Source organism: Chanos chanos, chromosome 5 (genome assembly GCF_902362185.1).
Source record: "Chanos chanos chromosome 5, fChaCha1.1, whole genome shotgun sequence".
NCBI lineage: Eukaryota > Metazoa > Chordata > Actinopteri > Gonorynchiformes > Chanidae > Chanos > Chanos chanos.
Window position 1 is genome coordinate 31,921,850 of NC_044499.1, and position 18,727 is coordinate 31,940,576.

Below are 18,727 nucleotides of genomic sequence, written 5' to 3' on the forward strand. Positions count from 1 at the left end.
CAATTATCGTTGGCTCTTTGTACCCACTCTGAAGTCCAGAACACTTGGCTCATTAGAAACAGAGGGAAGAGTGCAGTACACATTAAGTCCCTTTGCATATTGGGGGTGGGGAGCATTACCTCAGCTTCTCAATGCTGTTTTTCTTGTTATTGAAGAGAAGACCAATCAGAGTCTTCCTCTTTAGGCAGATGATGATGCCAACGCATATTAGACACAGGAAGGCTACCAAGATCCCCACCAATACACTGCCATTGTCTGTGTGTAAATATACAGATATATGAGACACACATGCACATATGCACACACGGATGCATAGATATATGAGACACACACACACACATATACATACAGATTAGCAAGATGTGCACACACAGACACAACCTCTCCTCTCTCTCTCTCTCTGTGACATCCTTCAGAACCAAGAAGCCACACACACACACACATGTGCACACACACACATGTGCACACACACACACACACACATACACACACACACTTCACCTGCTAGCCTCATTGGCCCACTGTCCACACTGCCTCCAAACCCAGCCTTGTCACAGAAGGGTGGGGCCCAGTGGGCCTCACAGTGACAGTTCTTATTGTTGTTACAGACCTGCTCACAAAACACAACACAGTACTTTACTACGGCACCATGGGACAAATGACATCTGAGTACTGAGAACAGAGCACGCCAAATCAATGTTAGATTGACTCTCAGCATGATATTAATTGTTTTTATAAAAGGTTATTGAAGGTTTTGTACCAGAATGCAACTGACATGTAATTCATCCTGTCTCTATATGCAAAATTCATGTATGAACACGCGTTCATATAGTGACTAATGATATAGTAACTAGCGATAGTAAATAATATAAACAGAGATACCCCTTCATGCAGCTCAAATATGAGCTCTGGCAACAACAATAAAAATGACACCTTACAGTTTTTGATCAGACATTCCACAGAAACTCCAATAAAGCAGTTTTGACTCTGCTCTGCATGATATTACCAGGCTGCAAAAAACCTGATGGACAAATTCCAGCGGTACCTCAAGTTTGTGTGGTGCCTTTAGCTGTGGCAAACAGAGCCAGCTGCGTAAGTTAGCGTGTCTCAACTAAAAACATACTGTATCTCTCTAACTACACCTCCTCCTTAACACCAGACAGTCTGTTTCCACATATCATGTCTTTTACAACGTAAAACAACCATCCTCTCCTCCCTCTCACACACGGATTTCATTTCTCTTTTCCTCTGCCTTTTTTTCTCCCTGTTCTCTAGAGAAAGGTCTGTTTGGTGGTAGCAGTGGGATCCAGCAGGATTCCCCTGTGCTCTAATGAGGAACAGATGTGACTCTAGGCCTCTGTGGTCAGAAACATGTTGACCTGATCTGGAGATGCAGAGAGATTCATAGAACTCTCTCTCTCTGTCTGTCTGTCTGTCTCTCTCTCTTTATCTCTCTCCTTCTATCTCTTTGTCTAGTTCTCTGAACTGGTATGCAAACAGCTCCAACTTCAAGATTCAAGATTCAAGATTCAAGACTTTTACTTGTGAAATGGCACTTCCTATTCACAAAAACACCCTCTGAACAAAGACTGTGAAAATCTTGATTAGGCCTGACCTGCTTCTCTGTTGTTTTCTCTTTCAGACCTAAAGTTCCGTGTAAGATTCAATGAGTAACCAGTTTTAGTGAGAACTGGGCTTTTGCTTCTGTTATTTTGACAATGGAACAATGAAGCACAATAGCTTCAACAATTGCGACAAAGGTTCTGAAAGAGTAAAGATATGACAGGCTGAAAGGAGAATTTAACATTTTCATTTTTCAGTTCAATGGCACCTTTCATGTTTTGGGAGAGAGAGAGAGAGAGAGAGAGAGAGAGAGAGAGAGAGAGAAAAAGCGGATTAAAACATTTACGGCACTTCAACTACACCGTCAAAAATCATCACCTTCAGAAAGGGCAAATCCAAAAGAGTGTGACAAAACTCTTTCCATCATTTCCGTGCGCTTTCGCCAAAACCACAGATTTGATACAAGTTCCATCATCGGCCTGTTTAACGGCTGAAATGTACCCCGTCTGCTGGGCTTCAGCTGAGCAAGACTCCCCCGTCGTCACATTTCTCCACTCGCAAGGACGACTGGCTTTGAGTCAAACCATGATGAATAGCGCTTTAACGTGAACATAAATGAAGCCATTACATCTAATTGATTGGACCTTTCAGGAGTCGTGGAGATTGATGAGTATGTATTGTTATGACTGGGGAAGCTCACGTGTGCGGACTACATTAAGGGATGTTCTGCTAGAATGCCAATGGTGCACTTCAGTGGAATTCTGCAGAGAGTATGAGGTACTTTTAAGATGCCTGTAGGAAGGTGATTTTGATGTTTATATATCCCTGAAATGTTTTATAAGAGAATGTACAGGTGAAATGAAGGATAAATTCGGCCTTTTACTTACCCCACGACCACTGCATTTTGCTGAACACTCATGAACCCCGAAGACACTGACGTTTTGACACTGTCGATTCAGACACATCTAAGAGTGAGAGAGAGAAAGAGAGAAGAAAAGAGAAGAGAAGAGAAGAGAAGAGAAGAGAAGAGAAGAGAAAGCGGGTTGATGGAGTGTGTGGTTACGGTCACGTGTGCGAGTGAACTTTACCACATCAAACTCTGACAAAAAAAAAAATTACTATGACCAAGACTTTTGACACAGCTTTTTAAACAAAATAACAGCTGTGGTCTACGCTCTGTCATCAACACCCTCCACCCAAATGTAATGACATTTAGTAATGAGAGAGCAAGCTCTAACCAGCCATAAACTGCAGTGGAAGAGGGGGCATAAAGCCAGCAGTCTCACTGTTAACAGATGACAAACATGATGAAAGAGGGGAAAAAAAAACAGCTAATATGATAGTGAAAGGGTGTGTTTGATAGCTTGACTTAAAGCAGACTCTGGTCAGTCTGTTGGACACGTGCACACACACACACACACACACACACACACACACACACACACACACACACACACACACATACATACACACACATTGCTGTACAAAACCACATCTGAGTAATATTGTGCTGATGTCACCCTCTCTCCCTGGCTTGTTCCACTGTCCCTGTGTAGTGTAACTGGAGGACCAGTGAGGGTATACTTTCCTCTTATTAGAGTCAAACAGTCTTGTACAGCTCATGGAATCTCTCTCTAAACAAGCTCAGCTGGATCAAATCACCAGTCAGGCAACGTCCTGCTCACTGACATCATCATCATCATCATCATAAACAAGCCCACACCATTCACTCTTCCAAATGTGGTGATCTCAGAACAGCAGACTAATTGGAAGAAGGTCTCGGCAGGTTTGAAGTTCCACTTTTAGCCATCCATCCATTCATCCCTCTGTCTGTCCATCCATCCATCCATCCATCCAGCCAGCCATCCAACCAACTGCCCATATATCTATCCTTCCATCCATCCAGCCATCCAACCAACTGCCCATATATCCATCCATCCATCCATCCATCCATCCATCCATCCATCCATTCATCCATTCATCCATCCATCCATGCATCCATTCATCCATCCATGCGGCTATGAGTAGAATTTCTAACCATTCCATCTCCACACTTGGTCCCAGCGAGTACGAGGCCGGGATCTGGCATGTCATCCCCGAGGTAAACGTGAGTCCCACGGCACAGGATACGCCCACCCTCCTGCAGCGGGATGTTGGTTTCTATGGAGACGGCGTTAGTGCCAATAACAGGACGATTAGCCCCGCCCTGACACTGGATCTTGCCACATTTAGCATCTCTGTAGAAAACATTGGATACGAGTCATTGCACATGAAACATCATAACACACAGTTAGTATGGAATCGGTATTCTATATCAACCACCTGTACTGCCTATATTAACAAAATGCCAAATTAAGACAATAAAAAAAGCACACAATCACAGAAAATGGTTCCTATACATTAATATCACAAATGCCTCTTTTTTGGGGAATGTTGGAGAATTCTTCATTACTCATTTACCTCAGTGGTATTATTATTATCTGTGGTGTTAAATGACTGTAGCAGCTGTAATGAGGTGTCATGTCTTGACATATGGCATCTATGGCAGTCTGAATAATGACTCTGCAGACAGAAGTCACTGCTCAGCAACTTCACTAAGTTACTACTTCCAGCGTGTATGCACCATTCTAAAACTCACATATTTAACAGCACATTTTAGAGCCAGACGTGATAAGGAAATAAGGAGCCATTATGTTTGTCATTGGCATCTCATATCAGCCACGTCAGAGATAGCGTTAGCATTCAGTCGCAGTTGTGTTGGAAAGCGTGCTGGTCTCTGAACAAACATTTTTGATTTCAATAGAACAGAACAAACAGCTCAGTCAAATAATGAACATTCCTCTCAATCGCAGCCTAATTGCTGCCTTCAGATTCCACTTTCTCACGCCATTGTTTGCTATCTGTTGTCTGTAGTCATGTCTGACTGCTGTCTTCTTGAAACAAACCAGGCTAGACTGGGGAGGCTTTGTGTGTGTGTGTGTGTGTGTGTGTGCGCGCACACACCCGCAATCAGGGCTTCCATTCCATCCACTTCTGTCATTAAAGCAATTACATCAATCAAGACACAACCCGTGAAACATTTAATGCAGCTGTGATCCAAAAACAATTAAAGCAAATGCCCAATAAGTGCTACCTAGTTATGCAAATAAGACTGATGCTTTTCAATAGCAGCTTGTTTTTTTTTTTTAATTCTTCTTTTTAGATGTCAGTTTGTTTTTCTTTCACGCTTACGTGGCTCTTCTCAGAGAAAGTGTGTGTGTTCAAACGTGTGTGAGTGGAGAGGGAGAGAGGTAGGGAGGGAGAAAGAAAGATAGAGAGAGAACTTTGTGTCTGGTCAAGTGAAACTGGCCAAACTAGGCACAATTAAACACAAATGAGCAGCCCAGTGAACCCTGTCTGGTTCCATAAGAGTATATCACAACATCTTTCTGGGCTGAGTTTGCCTCTTATCAGAAGATAAAGGATGTGGAAAAACACTGTTGAAGCCAAAAAAAAAAGAGCGAGAGACAAAATTCTTGTCTCACCGTGCTTCACATTTAGCGAAGGATCCTTTGGAGTCTTTTCCACAGTTTCCGTACGGGTCTCCTGCAGAGTTGACTCTCTCAAAGCAGATGCTGGGGGCTGGCTTAGCACCTAAGAAAGAAAGGACAGGTCACATGATCCGTCTCTCACTTTACACATCGCTAAGAAAATATATATTATAAAATGTATAAATAATAAATAAAATCAAGGACTGCATTACTATTCATATTCATCACAAAGTTATGAGCCTTTTACCCTCTTGCCATGTCCCAAATTTTTGATTATTTAACAATCTAAGCCAGTAAAACTTTCGGTGAAACATTCAGTAAAGTCTTCAGGTAAATTGGTCATTTACTGACGTCAGTGCCAAGATGTTGGAGGGATACTCCAGGCCTATAGGAGGAGCTATGCTCACCTTGGCCCCAGAGTGTGATGCACTGCTGTTCGTGTGTTTGGCAGATGCCGTTGTAGCAGTGGCCATCCACATTGTGGCAAGCATGCCCGTCATGGAGGTAGACGTTGGCAGGACAGTGAGGGCTGCTACCAGTGCAAAACTCAGGCAGGTCGCAAGAGTTACTTGAGTCACGACAAGGTGTGCCAGCTGGCTTCAGCTACACACACACACACACACACACACACATGCAAAACAATTAGGTACTCTAGATTTTTCTGATAGTCATTCAGCATTCATAAAAGGAATCCAAGTAGACGTTTGTACGGAACAAAATGAACTACATTACCTATAAACTGTTTTACCATGGTCATCATAGCACTAAACATTTGGGATGTTAATACACTTTGATATGAAAATTTTGGTTGAACTGATATAAAATTATTCGCATGAAAGCATAACACAGTCACAATCCAATCACAGTGTAATATCATATGTTGACAACAACCACAGTGCAATGATTTGAAATATGTTGTCGTCTCTCCTAGTAGCTAAGTTTCTTTTTTGTATGTTAGACAAAAGAGCAGTGAGAGATTTTGTTTGTGGGTCAGTGATGCTGGGTGTGGAAAATAAGGGATGATGACACATAAATACCTGACAATCTTCACAGCACTGCCCGTGAGCACACACTGCGCCCTCTTTCAGTGTGCACGTGGTGGCATTACAGCAGGGGTTCACACACTCCTACAGATCACAGACAGAGAAACAGATTATAGTTAAAAGGGTGTACACAAGACCACACATACACACACATACACATACACAGACACACAGAGACACACAAACACACACTCACCCGCCCACTCACATCCACACCCACACATACACAGACACACAAGCACACACACCCACCCACTCACACACACACACACACACACACACACACACACACACACACACACATAAATACACTTGCCTACATAGTCATGCACTCTCTCTCTCTCTCTCTCTCTCTCACTCTCTTGCTGACACACATACACACACACACACATACACACTTCTCAGCTCTCACGTGGGATCCTGTTTCCCCATTTCTCTTCAGTCTCATGTAAGGATGTCACACTTCCTCAACAAATCCCTCATTCAACCACCAGTACCTGTCTTTCTACACATGTGCCCCTTGACCTGTCCCTGTAACCATGGTAATCAGAGCAGGGGTGAATTGAGAGCCACTCTGTAGTGATGTAACAAACCTCAGTCATAGGAGAGGGTGTGCAGTGCACTTAATAGCCTGTCACAGACCTGCACTGCTTCAGTCCAACATCCACTAGGCCTTATAAGGGTTATAATGGGATGGCTGGTGACGTGAAAAGTGGAAAATTGCTCAAAAACAAGGACCTGACTCACAGAACGGTGAGCTGGAAAAGCATTTGGTCCATATTTTTTACATCGATTAAAACTGAAGCAGGATGTACATTGTGTGTTGCGTTGAAATGATGGCAAACAAAAGAGTAACACATGAACAACAACATCATACAGAGTGGAGACACACACACACACACAGCTCCCAGGTTTATTCCAGTATTAGGGGTCTGGCTAGCTTTCTAAAGGACTAAAGTACCAGAGAGTCTTATGTGGCCAATTGACGGTGTCTGATAAAGTGTCAGCTAAACTGTATTTGTGAGGTCCAGTACTAAGTCATATGTGCTGAGAGATAGTGTATGATCCATTCCAGTCGGCAGAGGCCAGAGGAGATTATTAGCCCATGAAAGAGGACAAGTCTGGCAACAGGACTGAGTCACAGTGGGCCAAAGCACCCTGATTACCATTACACTCATAAGATTTTTCACCATTCAACGACACATTAAACAGAGCTTTGGGGGAGAGGGGGAGAGAGAGAGAGAAAGAGAGAGAGAGAGAGAGTGTGAAAGAGAGAGAGAGTGAAAGAGACAGAGAGACAGAGAGAGAGAAAAAAAAAGAGAGAGAGAGAGAGAGAGAGAGAGAGAGAGAGAGAGAGTTAGTACTGTTTGAGAGTGCCGCCTGTTTTTGATTTTACCCCCATTTAGAGAAACACATTTGGCCACACACACACACACACACACACACACACACACACACACACACAGAGTCACTGGTGGCTCATTAATGGAGAGTCAAGGGGCTGCGACTTTGGGATGAGGGTCTGCTCCTGAGCTCTGATCCTCTGACCCTTTGTCCCTGAGCAGAGCTTTAGAGAGACTGGCTCTGCTCTCTTGGCTTGATGGAGTGGCTTTATGTAAATGCCTGTGAGGACACGGAAGTATTCTCATCAGGGAAAGATTTATGATGGATTAAGCTATAGCCAGTGTTTGTGTGAGTGTGTGTGTGTGCGTGTGCACGCACGCGAGTGCATGTGTAAGTGTTTGTCTGTAAGTGTGTGTGTGTGTGCGCGATGCTTGATCAGTGAGTGTTCATGGACTTGATGGTACGATGAAAAGCTATGAATTTGACCATATGGTCTCTAGATTCCTCTTAAAAATATCTGATTTGACTTAAGAGAGCAGAGTATCTGGAAAATCAATCAGATTGTGCTAGCTCACTTCACATCACACACACAAACACACACACACACACACACATTACAAAGAGCTGTCGATACAAAAATGAGCGTAACCAGACTGATTCATAAACTCAATTTTTTTCTGCCTTTAACAAATACCTAATTCCTAATTCCACTTGACCAATTATAGTTTTCTCTGATGCACCTCCAAAGACCTGTCAGTGCCTTTGCCATTCCTCCAGACCTAGTGCCCTGCTCCCCAGATGTGGGCGTTTGAGTGTCTTTAACAGTCACTGTCATTTGGCTCTGAGACTCAGAACGTAAAGCCAAAGAATGGCCCCTTTGGCTCAAGAGTTTGTTTGTTTCACTTGTCATTTGGAGGACAGACTTGGGTTGTGATGATGACCTGTGATTCATCCAGCAGCGTGAGGACAGAGGAGTGTGAGAGAGCCACATACACAAAAACATATGTTTAACAGATAACAAGAGTCACAGGGACACCAGTTAATACAGTTGCTGGATCAAGTCCTGACTAAGGAACAATACAAATAAATGAATACATCACATTTGTTCAGTGGATTGTGTATTACAGTTCCTTAACCCACATATAGTTATGAATGAATTTACCTGCCTAAAATAAATACATACATATAGAAAGAGAGAGAGAGACAGAAAGAAAGAAAGAGAGAGAGACAGAAAGAAAGAAAAAAAAGAAGAAGAGGATACAGAGGAAGAACACACACACACCCATATGCACACAGTATACACAGTACCTCCAGATCACCACAATCGCATTCCTCTCCTTCCTCCACATATCCGTTTCCACACTTCTGTCCTCCATACAGGACCTTCACTTCAGGCATGTTAAACAGACACATCCCAACTCCCTTTTCCAGGCTGGCTACAAGGTCCTTCTTACTACAGCTGCTGAACACTGTTGGGAATGGATACCTGCAGAAGGATAGAGAGAAAGAGAGAGAAAGAGAGAGATTATCCCTGAGACACTTGTATATCATTGACTGTGACTCTGATTTAAAACATATGCACAGATCAATTAACCAGTTAAGCTGTGTCACATCTGACAGATGATGGTATCAGAGTGTTGACATAGAAGAACACTTCTGTCACTCATCTCCCGGGAGATCGGAGTAATAAAGGATATTTTACAACCCCCATACTCCCAAACATGTAAGAAATCTACCCAAAGAGCTCTTTCTCTCTTGCTGGTACTGCACAGAGCTATAAAACCCAGACAAGGTGAGGGGCAGTGATGTGTTTTTAATATGGTTCTTGGACAGGACCAGCAGGGCGGTACCACAGGGGAAAGAACTATGACCTCTCCCACCCATTCCACAGAGTCCATGGAGCTACTCAGCATATAAACTGAACATAAATCTGTGTGTGTGTAGCTGTGTGTGTGTGTGTGTGTGTGTAGGCGTGTGTAATTTGACAAATTACCTTTGTCCCTAAAGATGCAATTTGAACTCAAGGTATATATATACATTGGGAGTGTATGTGCAAGTGTGTTACGTGGACCAGAACTAACTGTCCATGGCAGAGGACATACACAAAGGAGTGTGCACACATACAGACACACACACACACATACACACACACGCGCACACACACACACACACACACACACACACACACACACACACACACCTTTAACCAAACACATATTCATGGTTATTTCTGAACTGAACTATTAGTTTTAATGTTCATATCACACACCCTTATCCCATCTAATGTTCCAGCTTTTTAGTTTTGATTTAGTTTTAGTCAAGCTGGTGCTCTCTGTGTCTCTGGGATGAAGCTGCTTCCTGGAGGACTGTATGATTGTCACAGACAGGGGCAGGGGAGTCTGTGTGGTCCTGACTTCTCGCCCTGCTCTAGCAGCACGTTTCAGAAAGCTAACCCACCAGTAACCCACTGCCTGGCAGTCTGCAGTCTGCCTCCAGTCCCCAACTGATATAAGCCAAGCTTCAGTGAGAGAGACAGAGAGGAGAGAGAGAGAGAGTAAGTGAGAGAGTCTTTCTGAAGTTGCCCCAAAGAGACTCTACATCGTGGCTTTATTTCCCTGATCTTGTGTGACTCTAGTTGATCTAGTTGAAGAAGACCGTGTTGACTTGACAGACAGTGTAGCAGCCCTGAGCCCTGATGAGGAAACTGCTGATTAATGCAGAGACCTGATTTCAGTATGTTTGTCAGGATTCCTTCAGTGTTAAAGGAATTAAGCAGAATCTTAAATGCTCCCATTCATCTCCCCTGAGAATCTGAACTTTCCTACTGATAAGTTTACAGCATAGGTTCAGTCTCTGGACAAAAAAAGCCCTGAATCCAATCCATGTTTAGAGTGTATTAAACATGAACCAAATTTCAACCCAGTTTTAATGACCCTGTCTCTTTGTATTTTTGCTCTAGTGGCCATAAATTCAGATGAGCTAGTTAAGAGAAAACGTTGTAATAAGGCTTCCACAAATCATCTACTCAAAATCTATGTAATCCTGCTTTGACTTATTGAACCAGTTCATGTCTGCGGCTCTGCGGTCTAGAAGGGGAACAAGACAAAAGATCCGTTAAGTGAACTAGGACAGGATTTGTAATGAAACTATCCCAAATGCTTATTTGATTGAATGAAAACTCAAGAAAAGGGAAGCTGGAAAAAAGCTGGAGCTTCAGTATGTAATTCTGTGGTTGTCTCTTCCATCGTATAAAAAAATAAATAAAAAAATAAACCTCACACTGATTTCTGAGTCCATTTGTTTATGTGATGTTGCTGAAAGACGACTTTGTGAAACCCACTCATTTCATTTTGACTGACAGAAGGTAAAATGTAGGTCACAAGAGAGTGAATGAGACGCGTGTCTCAAATTCTCCCCGTGTCAGTTTTTCTCACAAATACCACAGACAATGGTGCCATGTGTCCTGTTGCAATTAAGGTGTGTGTGTGTGTGTGTGTGTGTGTGTGTGTGTGTGTGCCGTGTGTGAGTATTTATGCATAGTACATACACTCCACTTTCATTTATCTACCAACCTACACAGAAAAAACATGGACAAATATGCATATATGCAGCACCTGCCGTGATAATAACTATCAAATATTATACGCACACACACACACACACACACACACACACACACACACACACACACACACACACACACTGATGTACACACATTATGGTTGCACTATGCACCCACCCACCCACTCACCCCCACTCACACACACACACATACACACACACACTGCAAAGGCATGCACATTGTGGTGTTCTTGTTTAGGATTCAGGTATGACGCCTGTGTAATTATGAGATCTCAGCCTTGGCATGTTCACAGAGGATTTCATTTCCAGCATGTGTCTCTGGAACGTGGCTGGGGCGACCTACAAGAGCGTGATCTCCACAGACAGTCACACACATACACACTGAAGCATCAGCCCTATTCAAACAGTCTACAGAGAAAGCTCCCTAGGACAGTATGCCTCTGTTACACAGGGCTTTTACACAGCAGACACATGACAGTAGAATGTACACAAACGCCTGTCAACAACCACAGAACACGTGTCAACCCTTTCACTATTAAAATAACAAACCAGACACATGGTACTTACTGTGCATGAACGTCTGGTACCACACCACATTACCGTGTCCTAATTCAACTGTAGTAATGTATGTGTAAATTAAGTGCGATGAACATTTAAAACTATGCTCTACTTTATGGTTATGGATGTACATTAAGCATCGCACCAAGCCTAAGCATGAGCTGTAATCTTATGTAATTAAAAATGCAAAGATTCACAAATTTAAGTGGGTAGCATGCCCCTTAATCAGTACTTAAACAGTGCCTATTTGACAGTGATATGACGGTACTGAAATGTAGGTTGCACAGATCAAGGTTGACTGATGGCGTTCTGGTCTGTGTAAGTGAGAAAGCTGCTGTGTTTGCATGGTGAGGTTTTCGTTAAGTGTCTTCGGTAACCAAAGCGACCATGGGATTTGGTTTGGGCAGATGTGATTTCCCTGTTTTGCTCTTTTGGGCGAGCCCACCTTGAGCTGCCGTGCGGAGAACAACACCTGTCACAGATGTATGAAACACTGCGCCTACTCTCTGTGTGACTGCTGGAGGTAACACACCTCCCAACTGCTCCTTCTGTGTTCTCCTCAATACCTGCAGCACCTCCCGTGATAATCACTATCAAATATTACATACACACACACACACACACACACACACACACACACACACACACAATCACTCACACACACACAAACACACACACAGTCACTCAGTTATGCACGTCATCCACAGTGTGAGAGGTATGCTGGGCACCTGTTTTTCACTACTAGACGTAATAATAGTCATTTTCTGCTTCAGCTTTTTGGATCAACCAATGTAACAAATGTGCTGGTGTGTTTGTGCATGTGTGTGCGTGTGCGTGTGTGTGTGTCTGAGATATGCTCATTGCCTGTCAGCTCCATTCACTCCTACACATATCGTTTCCCCACATTTCTCTTCTCTTTAGGTTTTACATCCACAACAAACACCAGCAGCACTGGAGTGTTTTTACACTGCCATATCTGTAACCTTTGTGCTTGGCTCTTCTAAGGAAAACGAAATAAAGAAAAGGACAGTAATACCATTCTATACGTGACACATATGAATAAACTGTTCACAGATAAGAACCGGAATACTTCCTCAGGAACTTCAGAAGATCCTCTTCTTCAATTATTACGCTCCCAGCTCAGGACTTACTCAGCTGTGAACCAGCCTCTCAGCTCCCAGTAGGATTAGCTTTGGCAGTGCCAGCCTAGGCTAGGGGCAGATAGGAGAACTCAGTGAGTTTGGCTCCAGACGCGATGCCCACCGTGCTGCCTGCCAGCGTGCTACAGGGCCTGCAGGAGGCCCAGAGATAAAACAGCTTATTACCGGGTTACATTGCCACCAGCCAATCAGAGAGTAGGTGGTCGCAGATAAAGCTTGTGCAAGTCAAGTGAATCTAAACCCACCCCTCCAAAACCTTTTTCAGAATAACAAATGGCACAGTGCATCCAGTTTTGGAGGGAAGAGGGTGGTAGCATTTACAGTAGCATTTGCCATGCCAGCTATGTTTTCTTCACGTGAGCGAGAGAGAGACCTCTAGTTGTTTTCAGAGCACAGGGTGAGAATACCTTAACTTTCAACAGGCAGAGGGATGGTATTCTAACACACTGCGTGCTTCAAGGTAAACAAAAGACATGAGGTAAACAAAACAGAAAGATCAGAGAGTATGACATAGCCAGAAGCCAAAGGCAGTTGGTCTCCTTTCATTTCTATACAGTGTCATGCTTTCTGGATATATTTCTCAGCTCGGATTACATAAAATGTTTGCATTTCATAATGAAAGATACACAGCCATAAAAACAAATGTCATTTTCTCTCATATGAAAAGACAACGCATGTTCACGTCTTGTTTCAAGAAACCACCACATCACATTATTATATCTAGTTTCAACAAACTTGATTAATTTCTTCTGAAATGAGATGCATGTTTCACAACAGTTGTTTCCACGAATGCAGTTCTTTCTTAGTTTGTAACTAGTGCATAGATCATAAAACCAAGAAACCAAGTCATAAAAACTCTACTGTCTCCCTATTGGTTCCCTCAGACAGATAAAAGACGCTGATCTGGTGAGTTTGGTCAGTACTGTGACCATGGCCAAACAGACACTTAAGACTGTGGTGATTTCCTCAGAGGTCTAATTAAAACCAGAATGAGCCAGGGTTGTTCATGATCATTCCTGAGAACTGGGTCGTAGCGGGGAGGTTCTCAGCCTGGCTCCCGGATCTGACTCATGTCCGACAACTATGTCTCACTTTGCTGGTATGGGGCGAAAGCATGAATGAGTATCTGTCTACACAGCCGAGCCTTACTCCATGGCGTTTCCCCGAGATCAGAACCCCCCTGCTGCTTACATTCAATCAGCCGTTAGCTTCCTGTGGAGTGCAGGTTAGGGTCAAAGCTGATTGGTCATAATGGGCGAATCCTATCTGCGGAAATTTGCTCATTGTTATATAAAAGCGATCCATCTGTCTGTCAGGATATAATGTCTGGCTATTCCTTCACAGCTCAGGGCAAAGCGAAGCCAACAGGAAATGCCTGGTATTAAATGCAGATGGTTGTCTGCTTTTCTGATGATCACGCAGCTGTTTTGCCGCTCCCTCCTACTACGCGAGAATGACAAACTGGATCTCATTAATCTACCAGTTCACCTCTCATTCTACTCGATTCAACGATCATGACTGGTTTTTTTCTACAAGAAAAAAGCAATGACCAGCACTAACAACCCATGGCTAATTTACCTCTATTGTTATCTGCTACGAATGTTCAAATATGTTAACTAACAATCTCAAAAATTAGCGAAAGGTTGAACCTTTTGGGGAAGAGGAATCCCCAAACAGTTCTCAAAACCTTGACACATCAGCCTAAGGGAAAAGAAAATGGAATTTGAGTCATTCAGCAGTAACTACTGAAAGCTAACAAAGTTTGCTTTAAATGTTTGCTTAGCTGAACACACGTCTGGTTTCTTCTCACTCTCTGGGTAAGATGAGGACACAGTCCAAGCTGTTTCTTTTGGTTAGGAACGAAAGTTAAATGTGTGATCTGAGTCAGCATGCCGGCCGTAAAGGTTCTGGGGTATAATTATGACTATTGATCACTGAATGACAATCGGTATTCAAACTCTATACGAGAGCAATCCTTCTCCTTTAAAAGGACGTACCATAATGTTGTGCAAAAGGTCACAATCACTCTGAAATGAAGACAAATTAAAAATACAGACCATGCTGTTATTTTCAAGATAAAAAAAACTGCAGTTGAAGTAAGAGCACCACAGGGCATGGCTTATTAGTGTGTTTGTCCTTTCATATATCTCTGCTGTTGGTTGTCCTCATCTATCCTCTACTTTCACGATATTATCGAGTCCAGTTTTAGCAAGATTTTCTTTTTGACAGAACCTTTAAAACTGATCACACAAATATGTGTGTTATATGAGGTACAGAGGCTTTTCATACTGTGATATCTGCATGCCTCTTTTAATATGCTTTGAGGAAATTGGTTTCCTGTCAGGGAAAACAACGCAGGAGGTGCTGTAAACAAATAATAAGTACTCTAAGCTGATTGAAGGCGACAACATAATTGGAACGTGTGGTTTTGGTGTTGTGTGTGTGTGTTTGTGTGTGGCTTCTTAACCCTCAAGGGGAGAGAGAGAGAGAGAGAGAGAGAGAGAGAGAGAGAGCGAGAGAGAGACTGCCTCTGGTTGTTCACAAACTGACGAACCACGCATCTCGAACACTTGCAAATTAAGACACTGTTTCCCTGGATTCTAACCCTAGATTAAGGAACAGTACTGCTTTATGAGAATCTGGTTATGGCTCCTGACCTGTAAATGCTGTTACAACTTTCTCTTCCTTTTATGAAACAAAAACAGAATGATTAATGTGGAAATGTGTCTGTCTTGTCTGGATTCGGAGATGTAAATGGAACATAACCTTGCCTTTAGGGGAATCTGTCATATCTGTGGAAGGTTACTGTGGAAGATAGAGGTTGAGTCACATAGAGGTTTGGATTTGAATAAGAGGATGTAATTCAGGGCTTTTATGTTCATTTGTAGGTTTTTGTTGGTCACACGATTCATATTGCAGTGGAGGACATTTTTTCAGTCAGAGATTTAGAATCATGTCTAGCATTCTCATGACAACTGATCTTTGATTTTGCATATTCCTGGGCCACTCCTACAATGCCTCACCTTTTAGAATAAAAATCCCGTTTTCTTAAGAACCAGTGTTTCCATTACCTGTTTGCGACCCATTTCTGTGAATCTTTGTTGTGGAAGACCCAATATTTCTTCAACAAGAAATCTAGAAACTAAAAAACCACAATGAAGACAACATTAAAATGCAACATGTAAAGGGAAGTTAAGCCTATTTTAAAAATTCAAACAGTTTTGAGTTGAATGCCATGCATTGTGTTGTCACTGCACTTCTATGTCATTGCTCATATGCCACTGTGAGAGAGACATGCTCACTATTATAGGATCCCTCAGTGGATATCGGGGGGGGGGGGGGGGGGGGGGGGGGGGGTGTTAGGCGGTCTGTCATTGCTTGTGTATGTGTGCAGGAAGGACCAATCAAGAGAGAGTAATTCTCAATCTAAAGCCTCTGGATGTCCAATCTCCTCAGGCTGGAGTGACAAACTCATACTGCACCGTACCTCACAAACTCCCACAAAACTGTACCTCACAAACTCCCACAAAACTGTACCTCACAAACTCCCACAAAACCATACCTCACAAACTCATACAAAACTGTACCTCACAAACTCCCACAAAACTGTACCTCACAAACTCCCACAAAACTGTACCTCACAAACTTACACGAAACCATATCTCACAGAATCATACTACACTGTACCACACAAACTCCCACAAAATTGTACCTCACAAACTCCCACAAAACCATACCTCACAAACTCATACAAAACTGTACCTCACAAACTCCCACAAACCATATCTCAGATTCATCCTACACTGTACCTCATACCTCATAAACTCACACAAAAACAAACCTCACAAACACAAAACTGTACCTCACAAACTCACACAAAACCATACAATTTACAATTTGGTATTTAGCAGATGCTTTTAGCCAAAGCGACTTACAATAAGTGCATCAGTCAGATCCCATTGCCTCATAAACAGAGATCACAATAAGTGTTGGGGTAATGAGTTACAAAGTAACGTGTTATTGTAATTATTAGGGATCAAGTTTTTTTTTTGCCCCCAATCCCGATCCAAGACATTTAACACTTAGTATCTGCCGATACCGAGTCCCGATCCGATACTTGTTTTTTCCTACATAATACAGTTGCACAGTGCACATTTCAAGTACATTAAAGGTATTAAAATCAATTCAGTGTATATGCTTGACAACTGAGTAGCAATGCATCAAGAAAAAAACTGCCTGCATCCAAGCCTTAATTTTTCTTTTTTTCTTTATGTCTTTTTAATTATTATTTTACAAAATAACAAAGTAAACCTTGTTGTAAAGCGCCGGTAGGCCAGTGTCTGAAATGTAGTGTCGAGAGGGTAGGGCGTACCGTGGCTCCAAAAAAAGACAGCGAAAACCTGTGGTGCGTTCAATTCGCACAGATAGGCAAAACATTCGCGAATATTTTCAAACAGTTTTTCGTTTGCTTTGGGTTCACTGCGAATGTTTGTGAACACACACAAACGGTCTGAGGAGGTAGTTTTCGGCGAATAAACATGCACGCTGGACTAAGGGAGATGTGTGCACAGATGAGAGTTATACCAGAAAATATACGTTAAGTGTTTCGATTTTATTTAATCTCCTTACAGTAACTCAAGTGGTTAAACTGTCTAACTGGCGGTTTCATTCAAACTTTTTCTGAAACAGTTTTTTGTATGCTATCGTTTTCAGTTCTTAGCGTTAGTTAAGCGACTGTATATTGCTCTCTGTGGTCTTGGTTTGGGCTAACTCGCAAACATCACATACAGCTAAAGCGTTAGTTGTTTCAATTTTGATACCTTGATACTTTAGTTGTTGTTAGTAGCCTTGAGGATTAATGTCGTCGTAGTATGCTGACCTAAAAAACGTTCAAATTTTAAAGTTAAAAGAAAACCCATTCGCCTGGAACGTTCACCCCAATTTGCCGAATTTGAAAGCACCTGTGTATTCGCTACCACAGCGATGGGCTGGTCTTCCAAAGCGATTAATTCAGTTACCCTCTAATCTTTTTGGCCTTGTGGCCGTCTCGAGGAAATCTCTCTCTCCTTAAAAATATCCTCCAGTGTGTGTTGCTTCGGAGCAGACTTTGCCTGAGTTACCTGAGTGACTGTATTCCGTTGAGTGTTTATTTTAGGTGCCGTATCAAAGCGGTAGTAGCCTATTGAACGCAGCTCCTACCGCCTCGCGAAATGCTCGTATTACAAATATTATAAGTGGCTGCTGGACTGCTTTCGTTTCCCAATTTAAAATATTTCCACACTGCAGACATTTTAGCAGAGTCCTGACACAAATTATGCTCTCCGTTTACGACACCTGCGTGACCGCTGACATAAAACAAAGGATCTGACTTAGGGTCGTGCTCAATAAAGCCGATACGGATCAGTTAAAAATGCCTTGATCGCCCGATACCGATCTTTGAGATCGGATCGGGACATCCCTGATAATTTACTTTCCCCCATAACAAAGTAAAGTAAAGCATTACAGTTCACATTTCAGTAATCACATTACAGTTACTGGATTATTAAAATGTCCTTTTCCTGCATTACACACGTCTTCTCAAAATGTTTTTCGTGCTTAATATTTAAATTTGACTTATAAAATGGACAATTCCGGTCCTGGGTGCTAATTGGTCAATAGTGTTCCAGCGAACTTAAAATACATGATTATAGAAGCAGCTATGACAAGACACACACTTGTTCACCTTAACTGTGTATCTATAATATGACAGTAGCTCCCGTTAAATGGCACAAGACCAACAACTGGCTAGTTAGCCAGCTAGCAAGGTCTGTGACATTAGAGAAAACCTGAAAATAAGGTGTAACCCACCAGGACAATAATAATGGCGAGCTTTTAGGTTACTTTTAATCATAAAATACAGTTAATGCAGATGTCGGCTGATGATGATACCAAAACGTTTTACTAGGTA

At 42.4% G+C, this 18,727-nt stretch overlaps 1 protein-coding gene across 1 annotated transcript in view; it reads right to left on the reverse strand.

Moving 5' to 3' along the window:
* LOC115812404 (disintegrin and metalloproteinase domain-containing protein 12-like) overlaps window positions 1–18,727 on the reverse strand; it is a 106,490-nt gene that overhangs the window by 6,989 nt on the left and 80,774 nt on the right. Inside the window, exons 17-24 of the mRNA XM_030774882.1 lie at window positions 8,789–8,966; window positions 6,131–6,220; window positions 5,501–5,696; window positions 5,088–5,196; window positions 3,602–3,800; window positions 2,451–2,528; window positions 502–610; window positions 120–255 (exon numbers count right to left, since the gene is read on the reverse strand). Coding sequence (XP_030630742.1) covers window positions 120–255; window positions 502–610; window positions 2,451–2,528; window positions 3,602–3,800; window positions 5,088–5,196; window positions 5,501–5,696; window positions 6,131–6,220; window positions 8,789–8,966 — 1,095 coding nt within the window. The remainder of the gene's footprint in view (window positions 1–119; window positions 256–501; window positions 611–2,450; window positions 2,529–3,601; window positions 3,801–5,087; window positions 5,197–5,500; window positions 5,697–6,130; window positions 6,221–8,788; window positions 8,967–18,727) is intronic.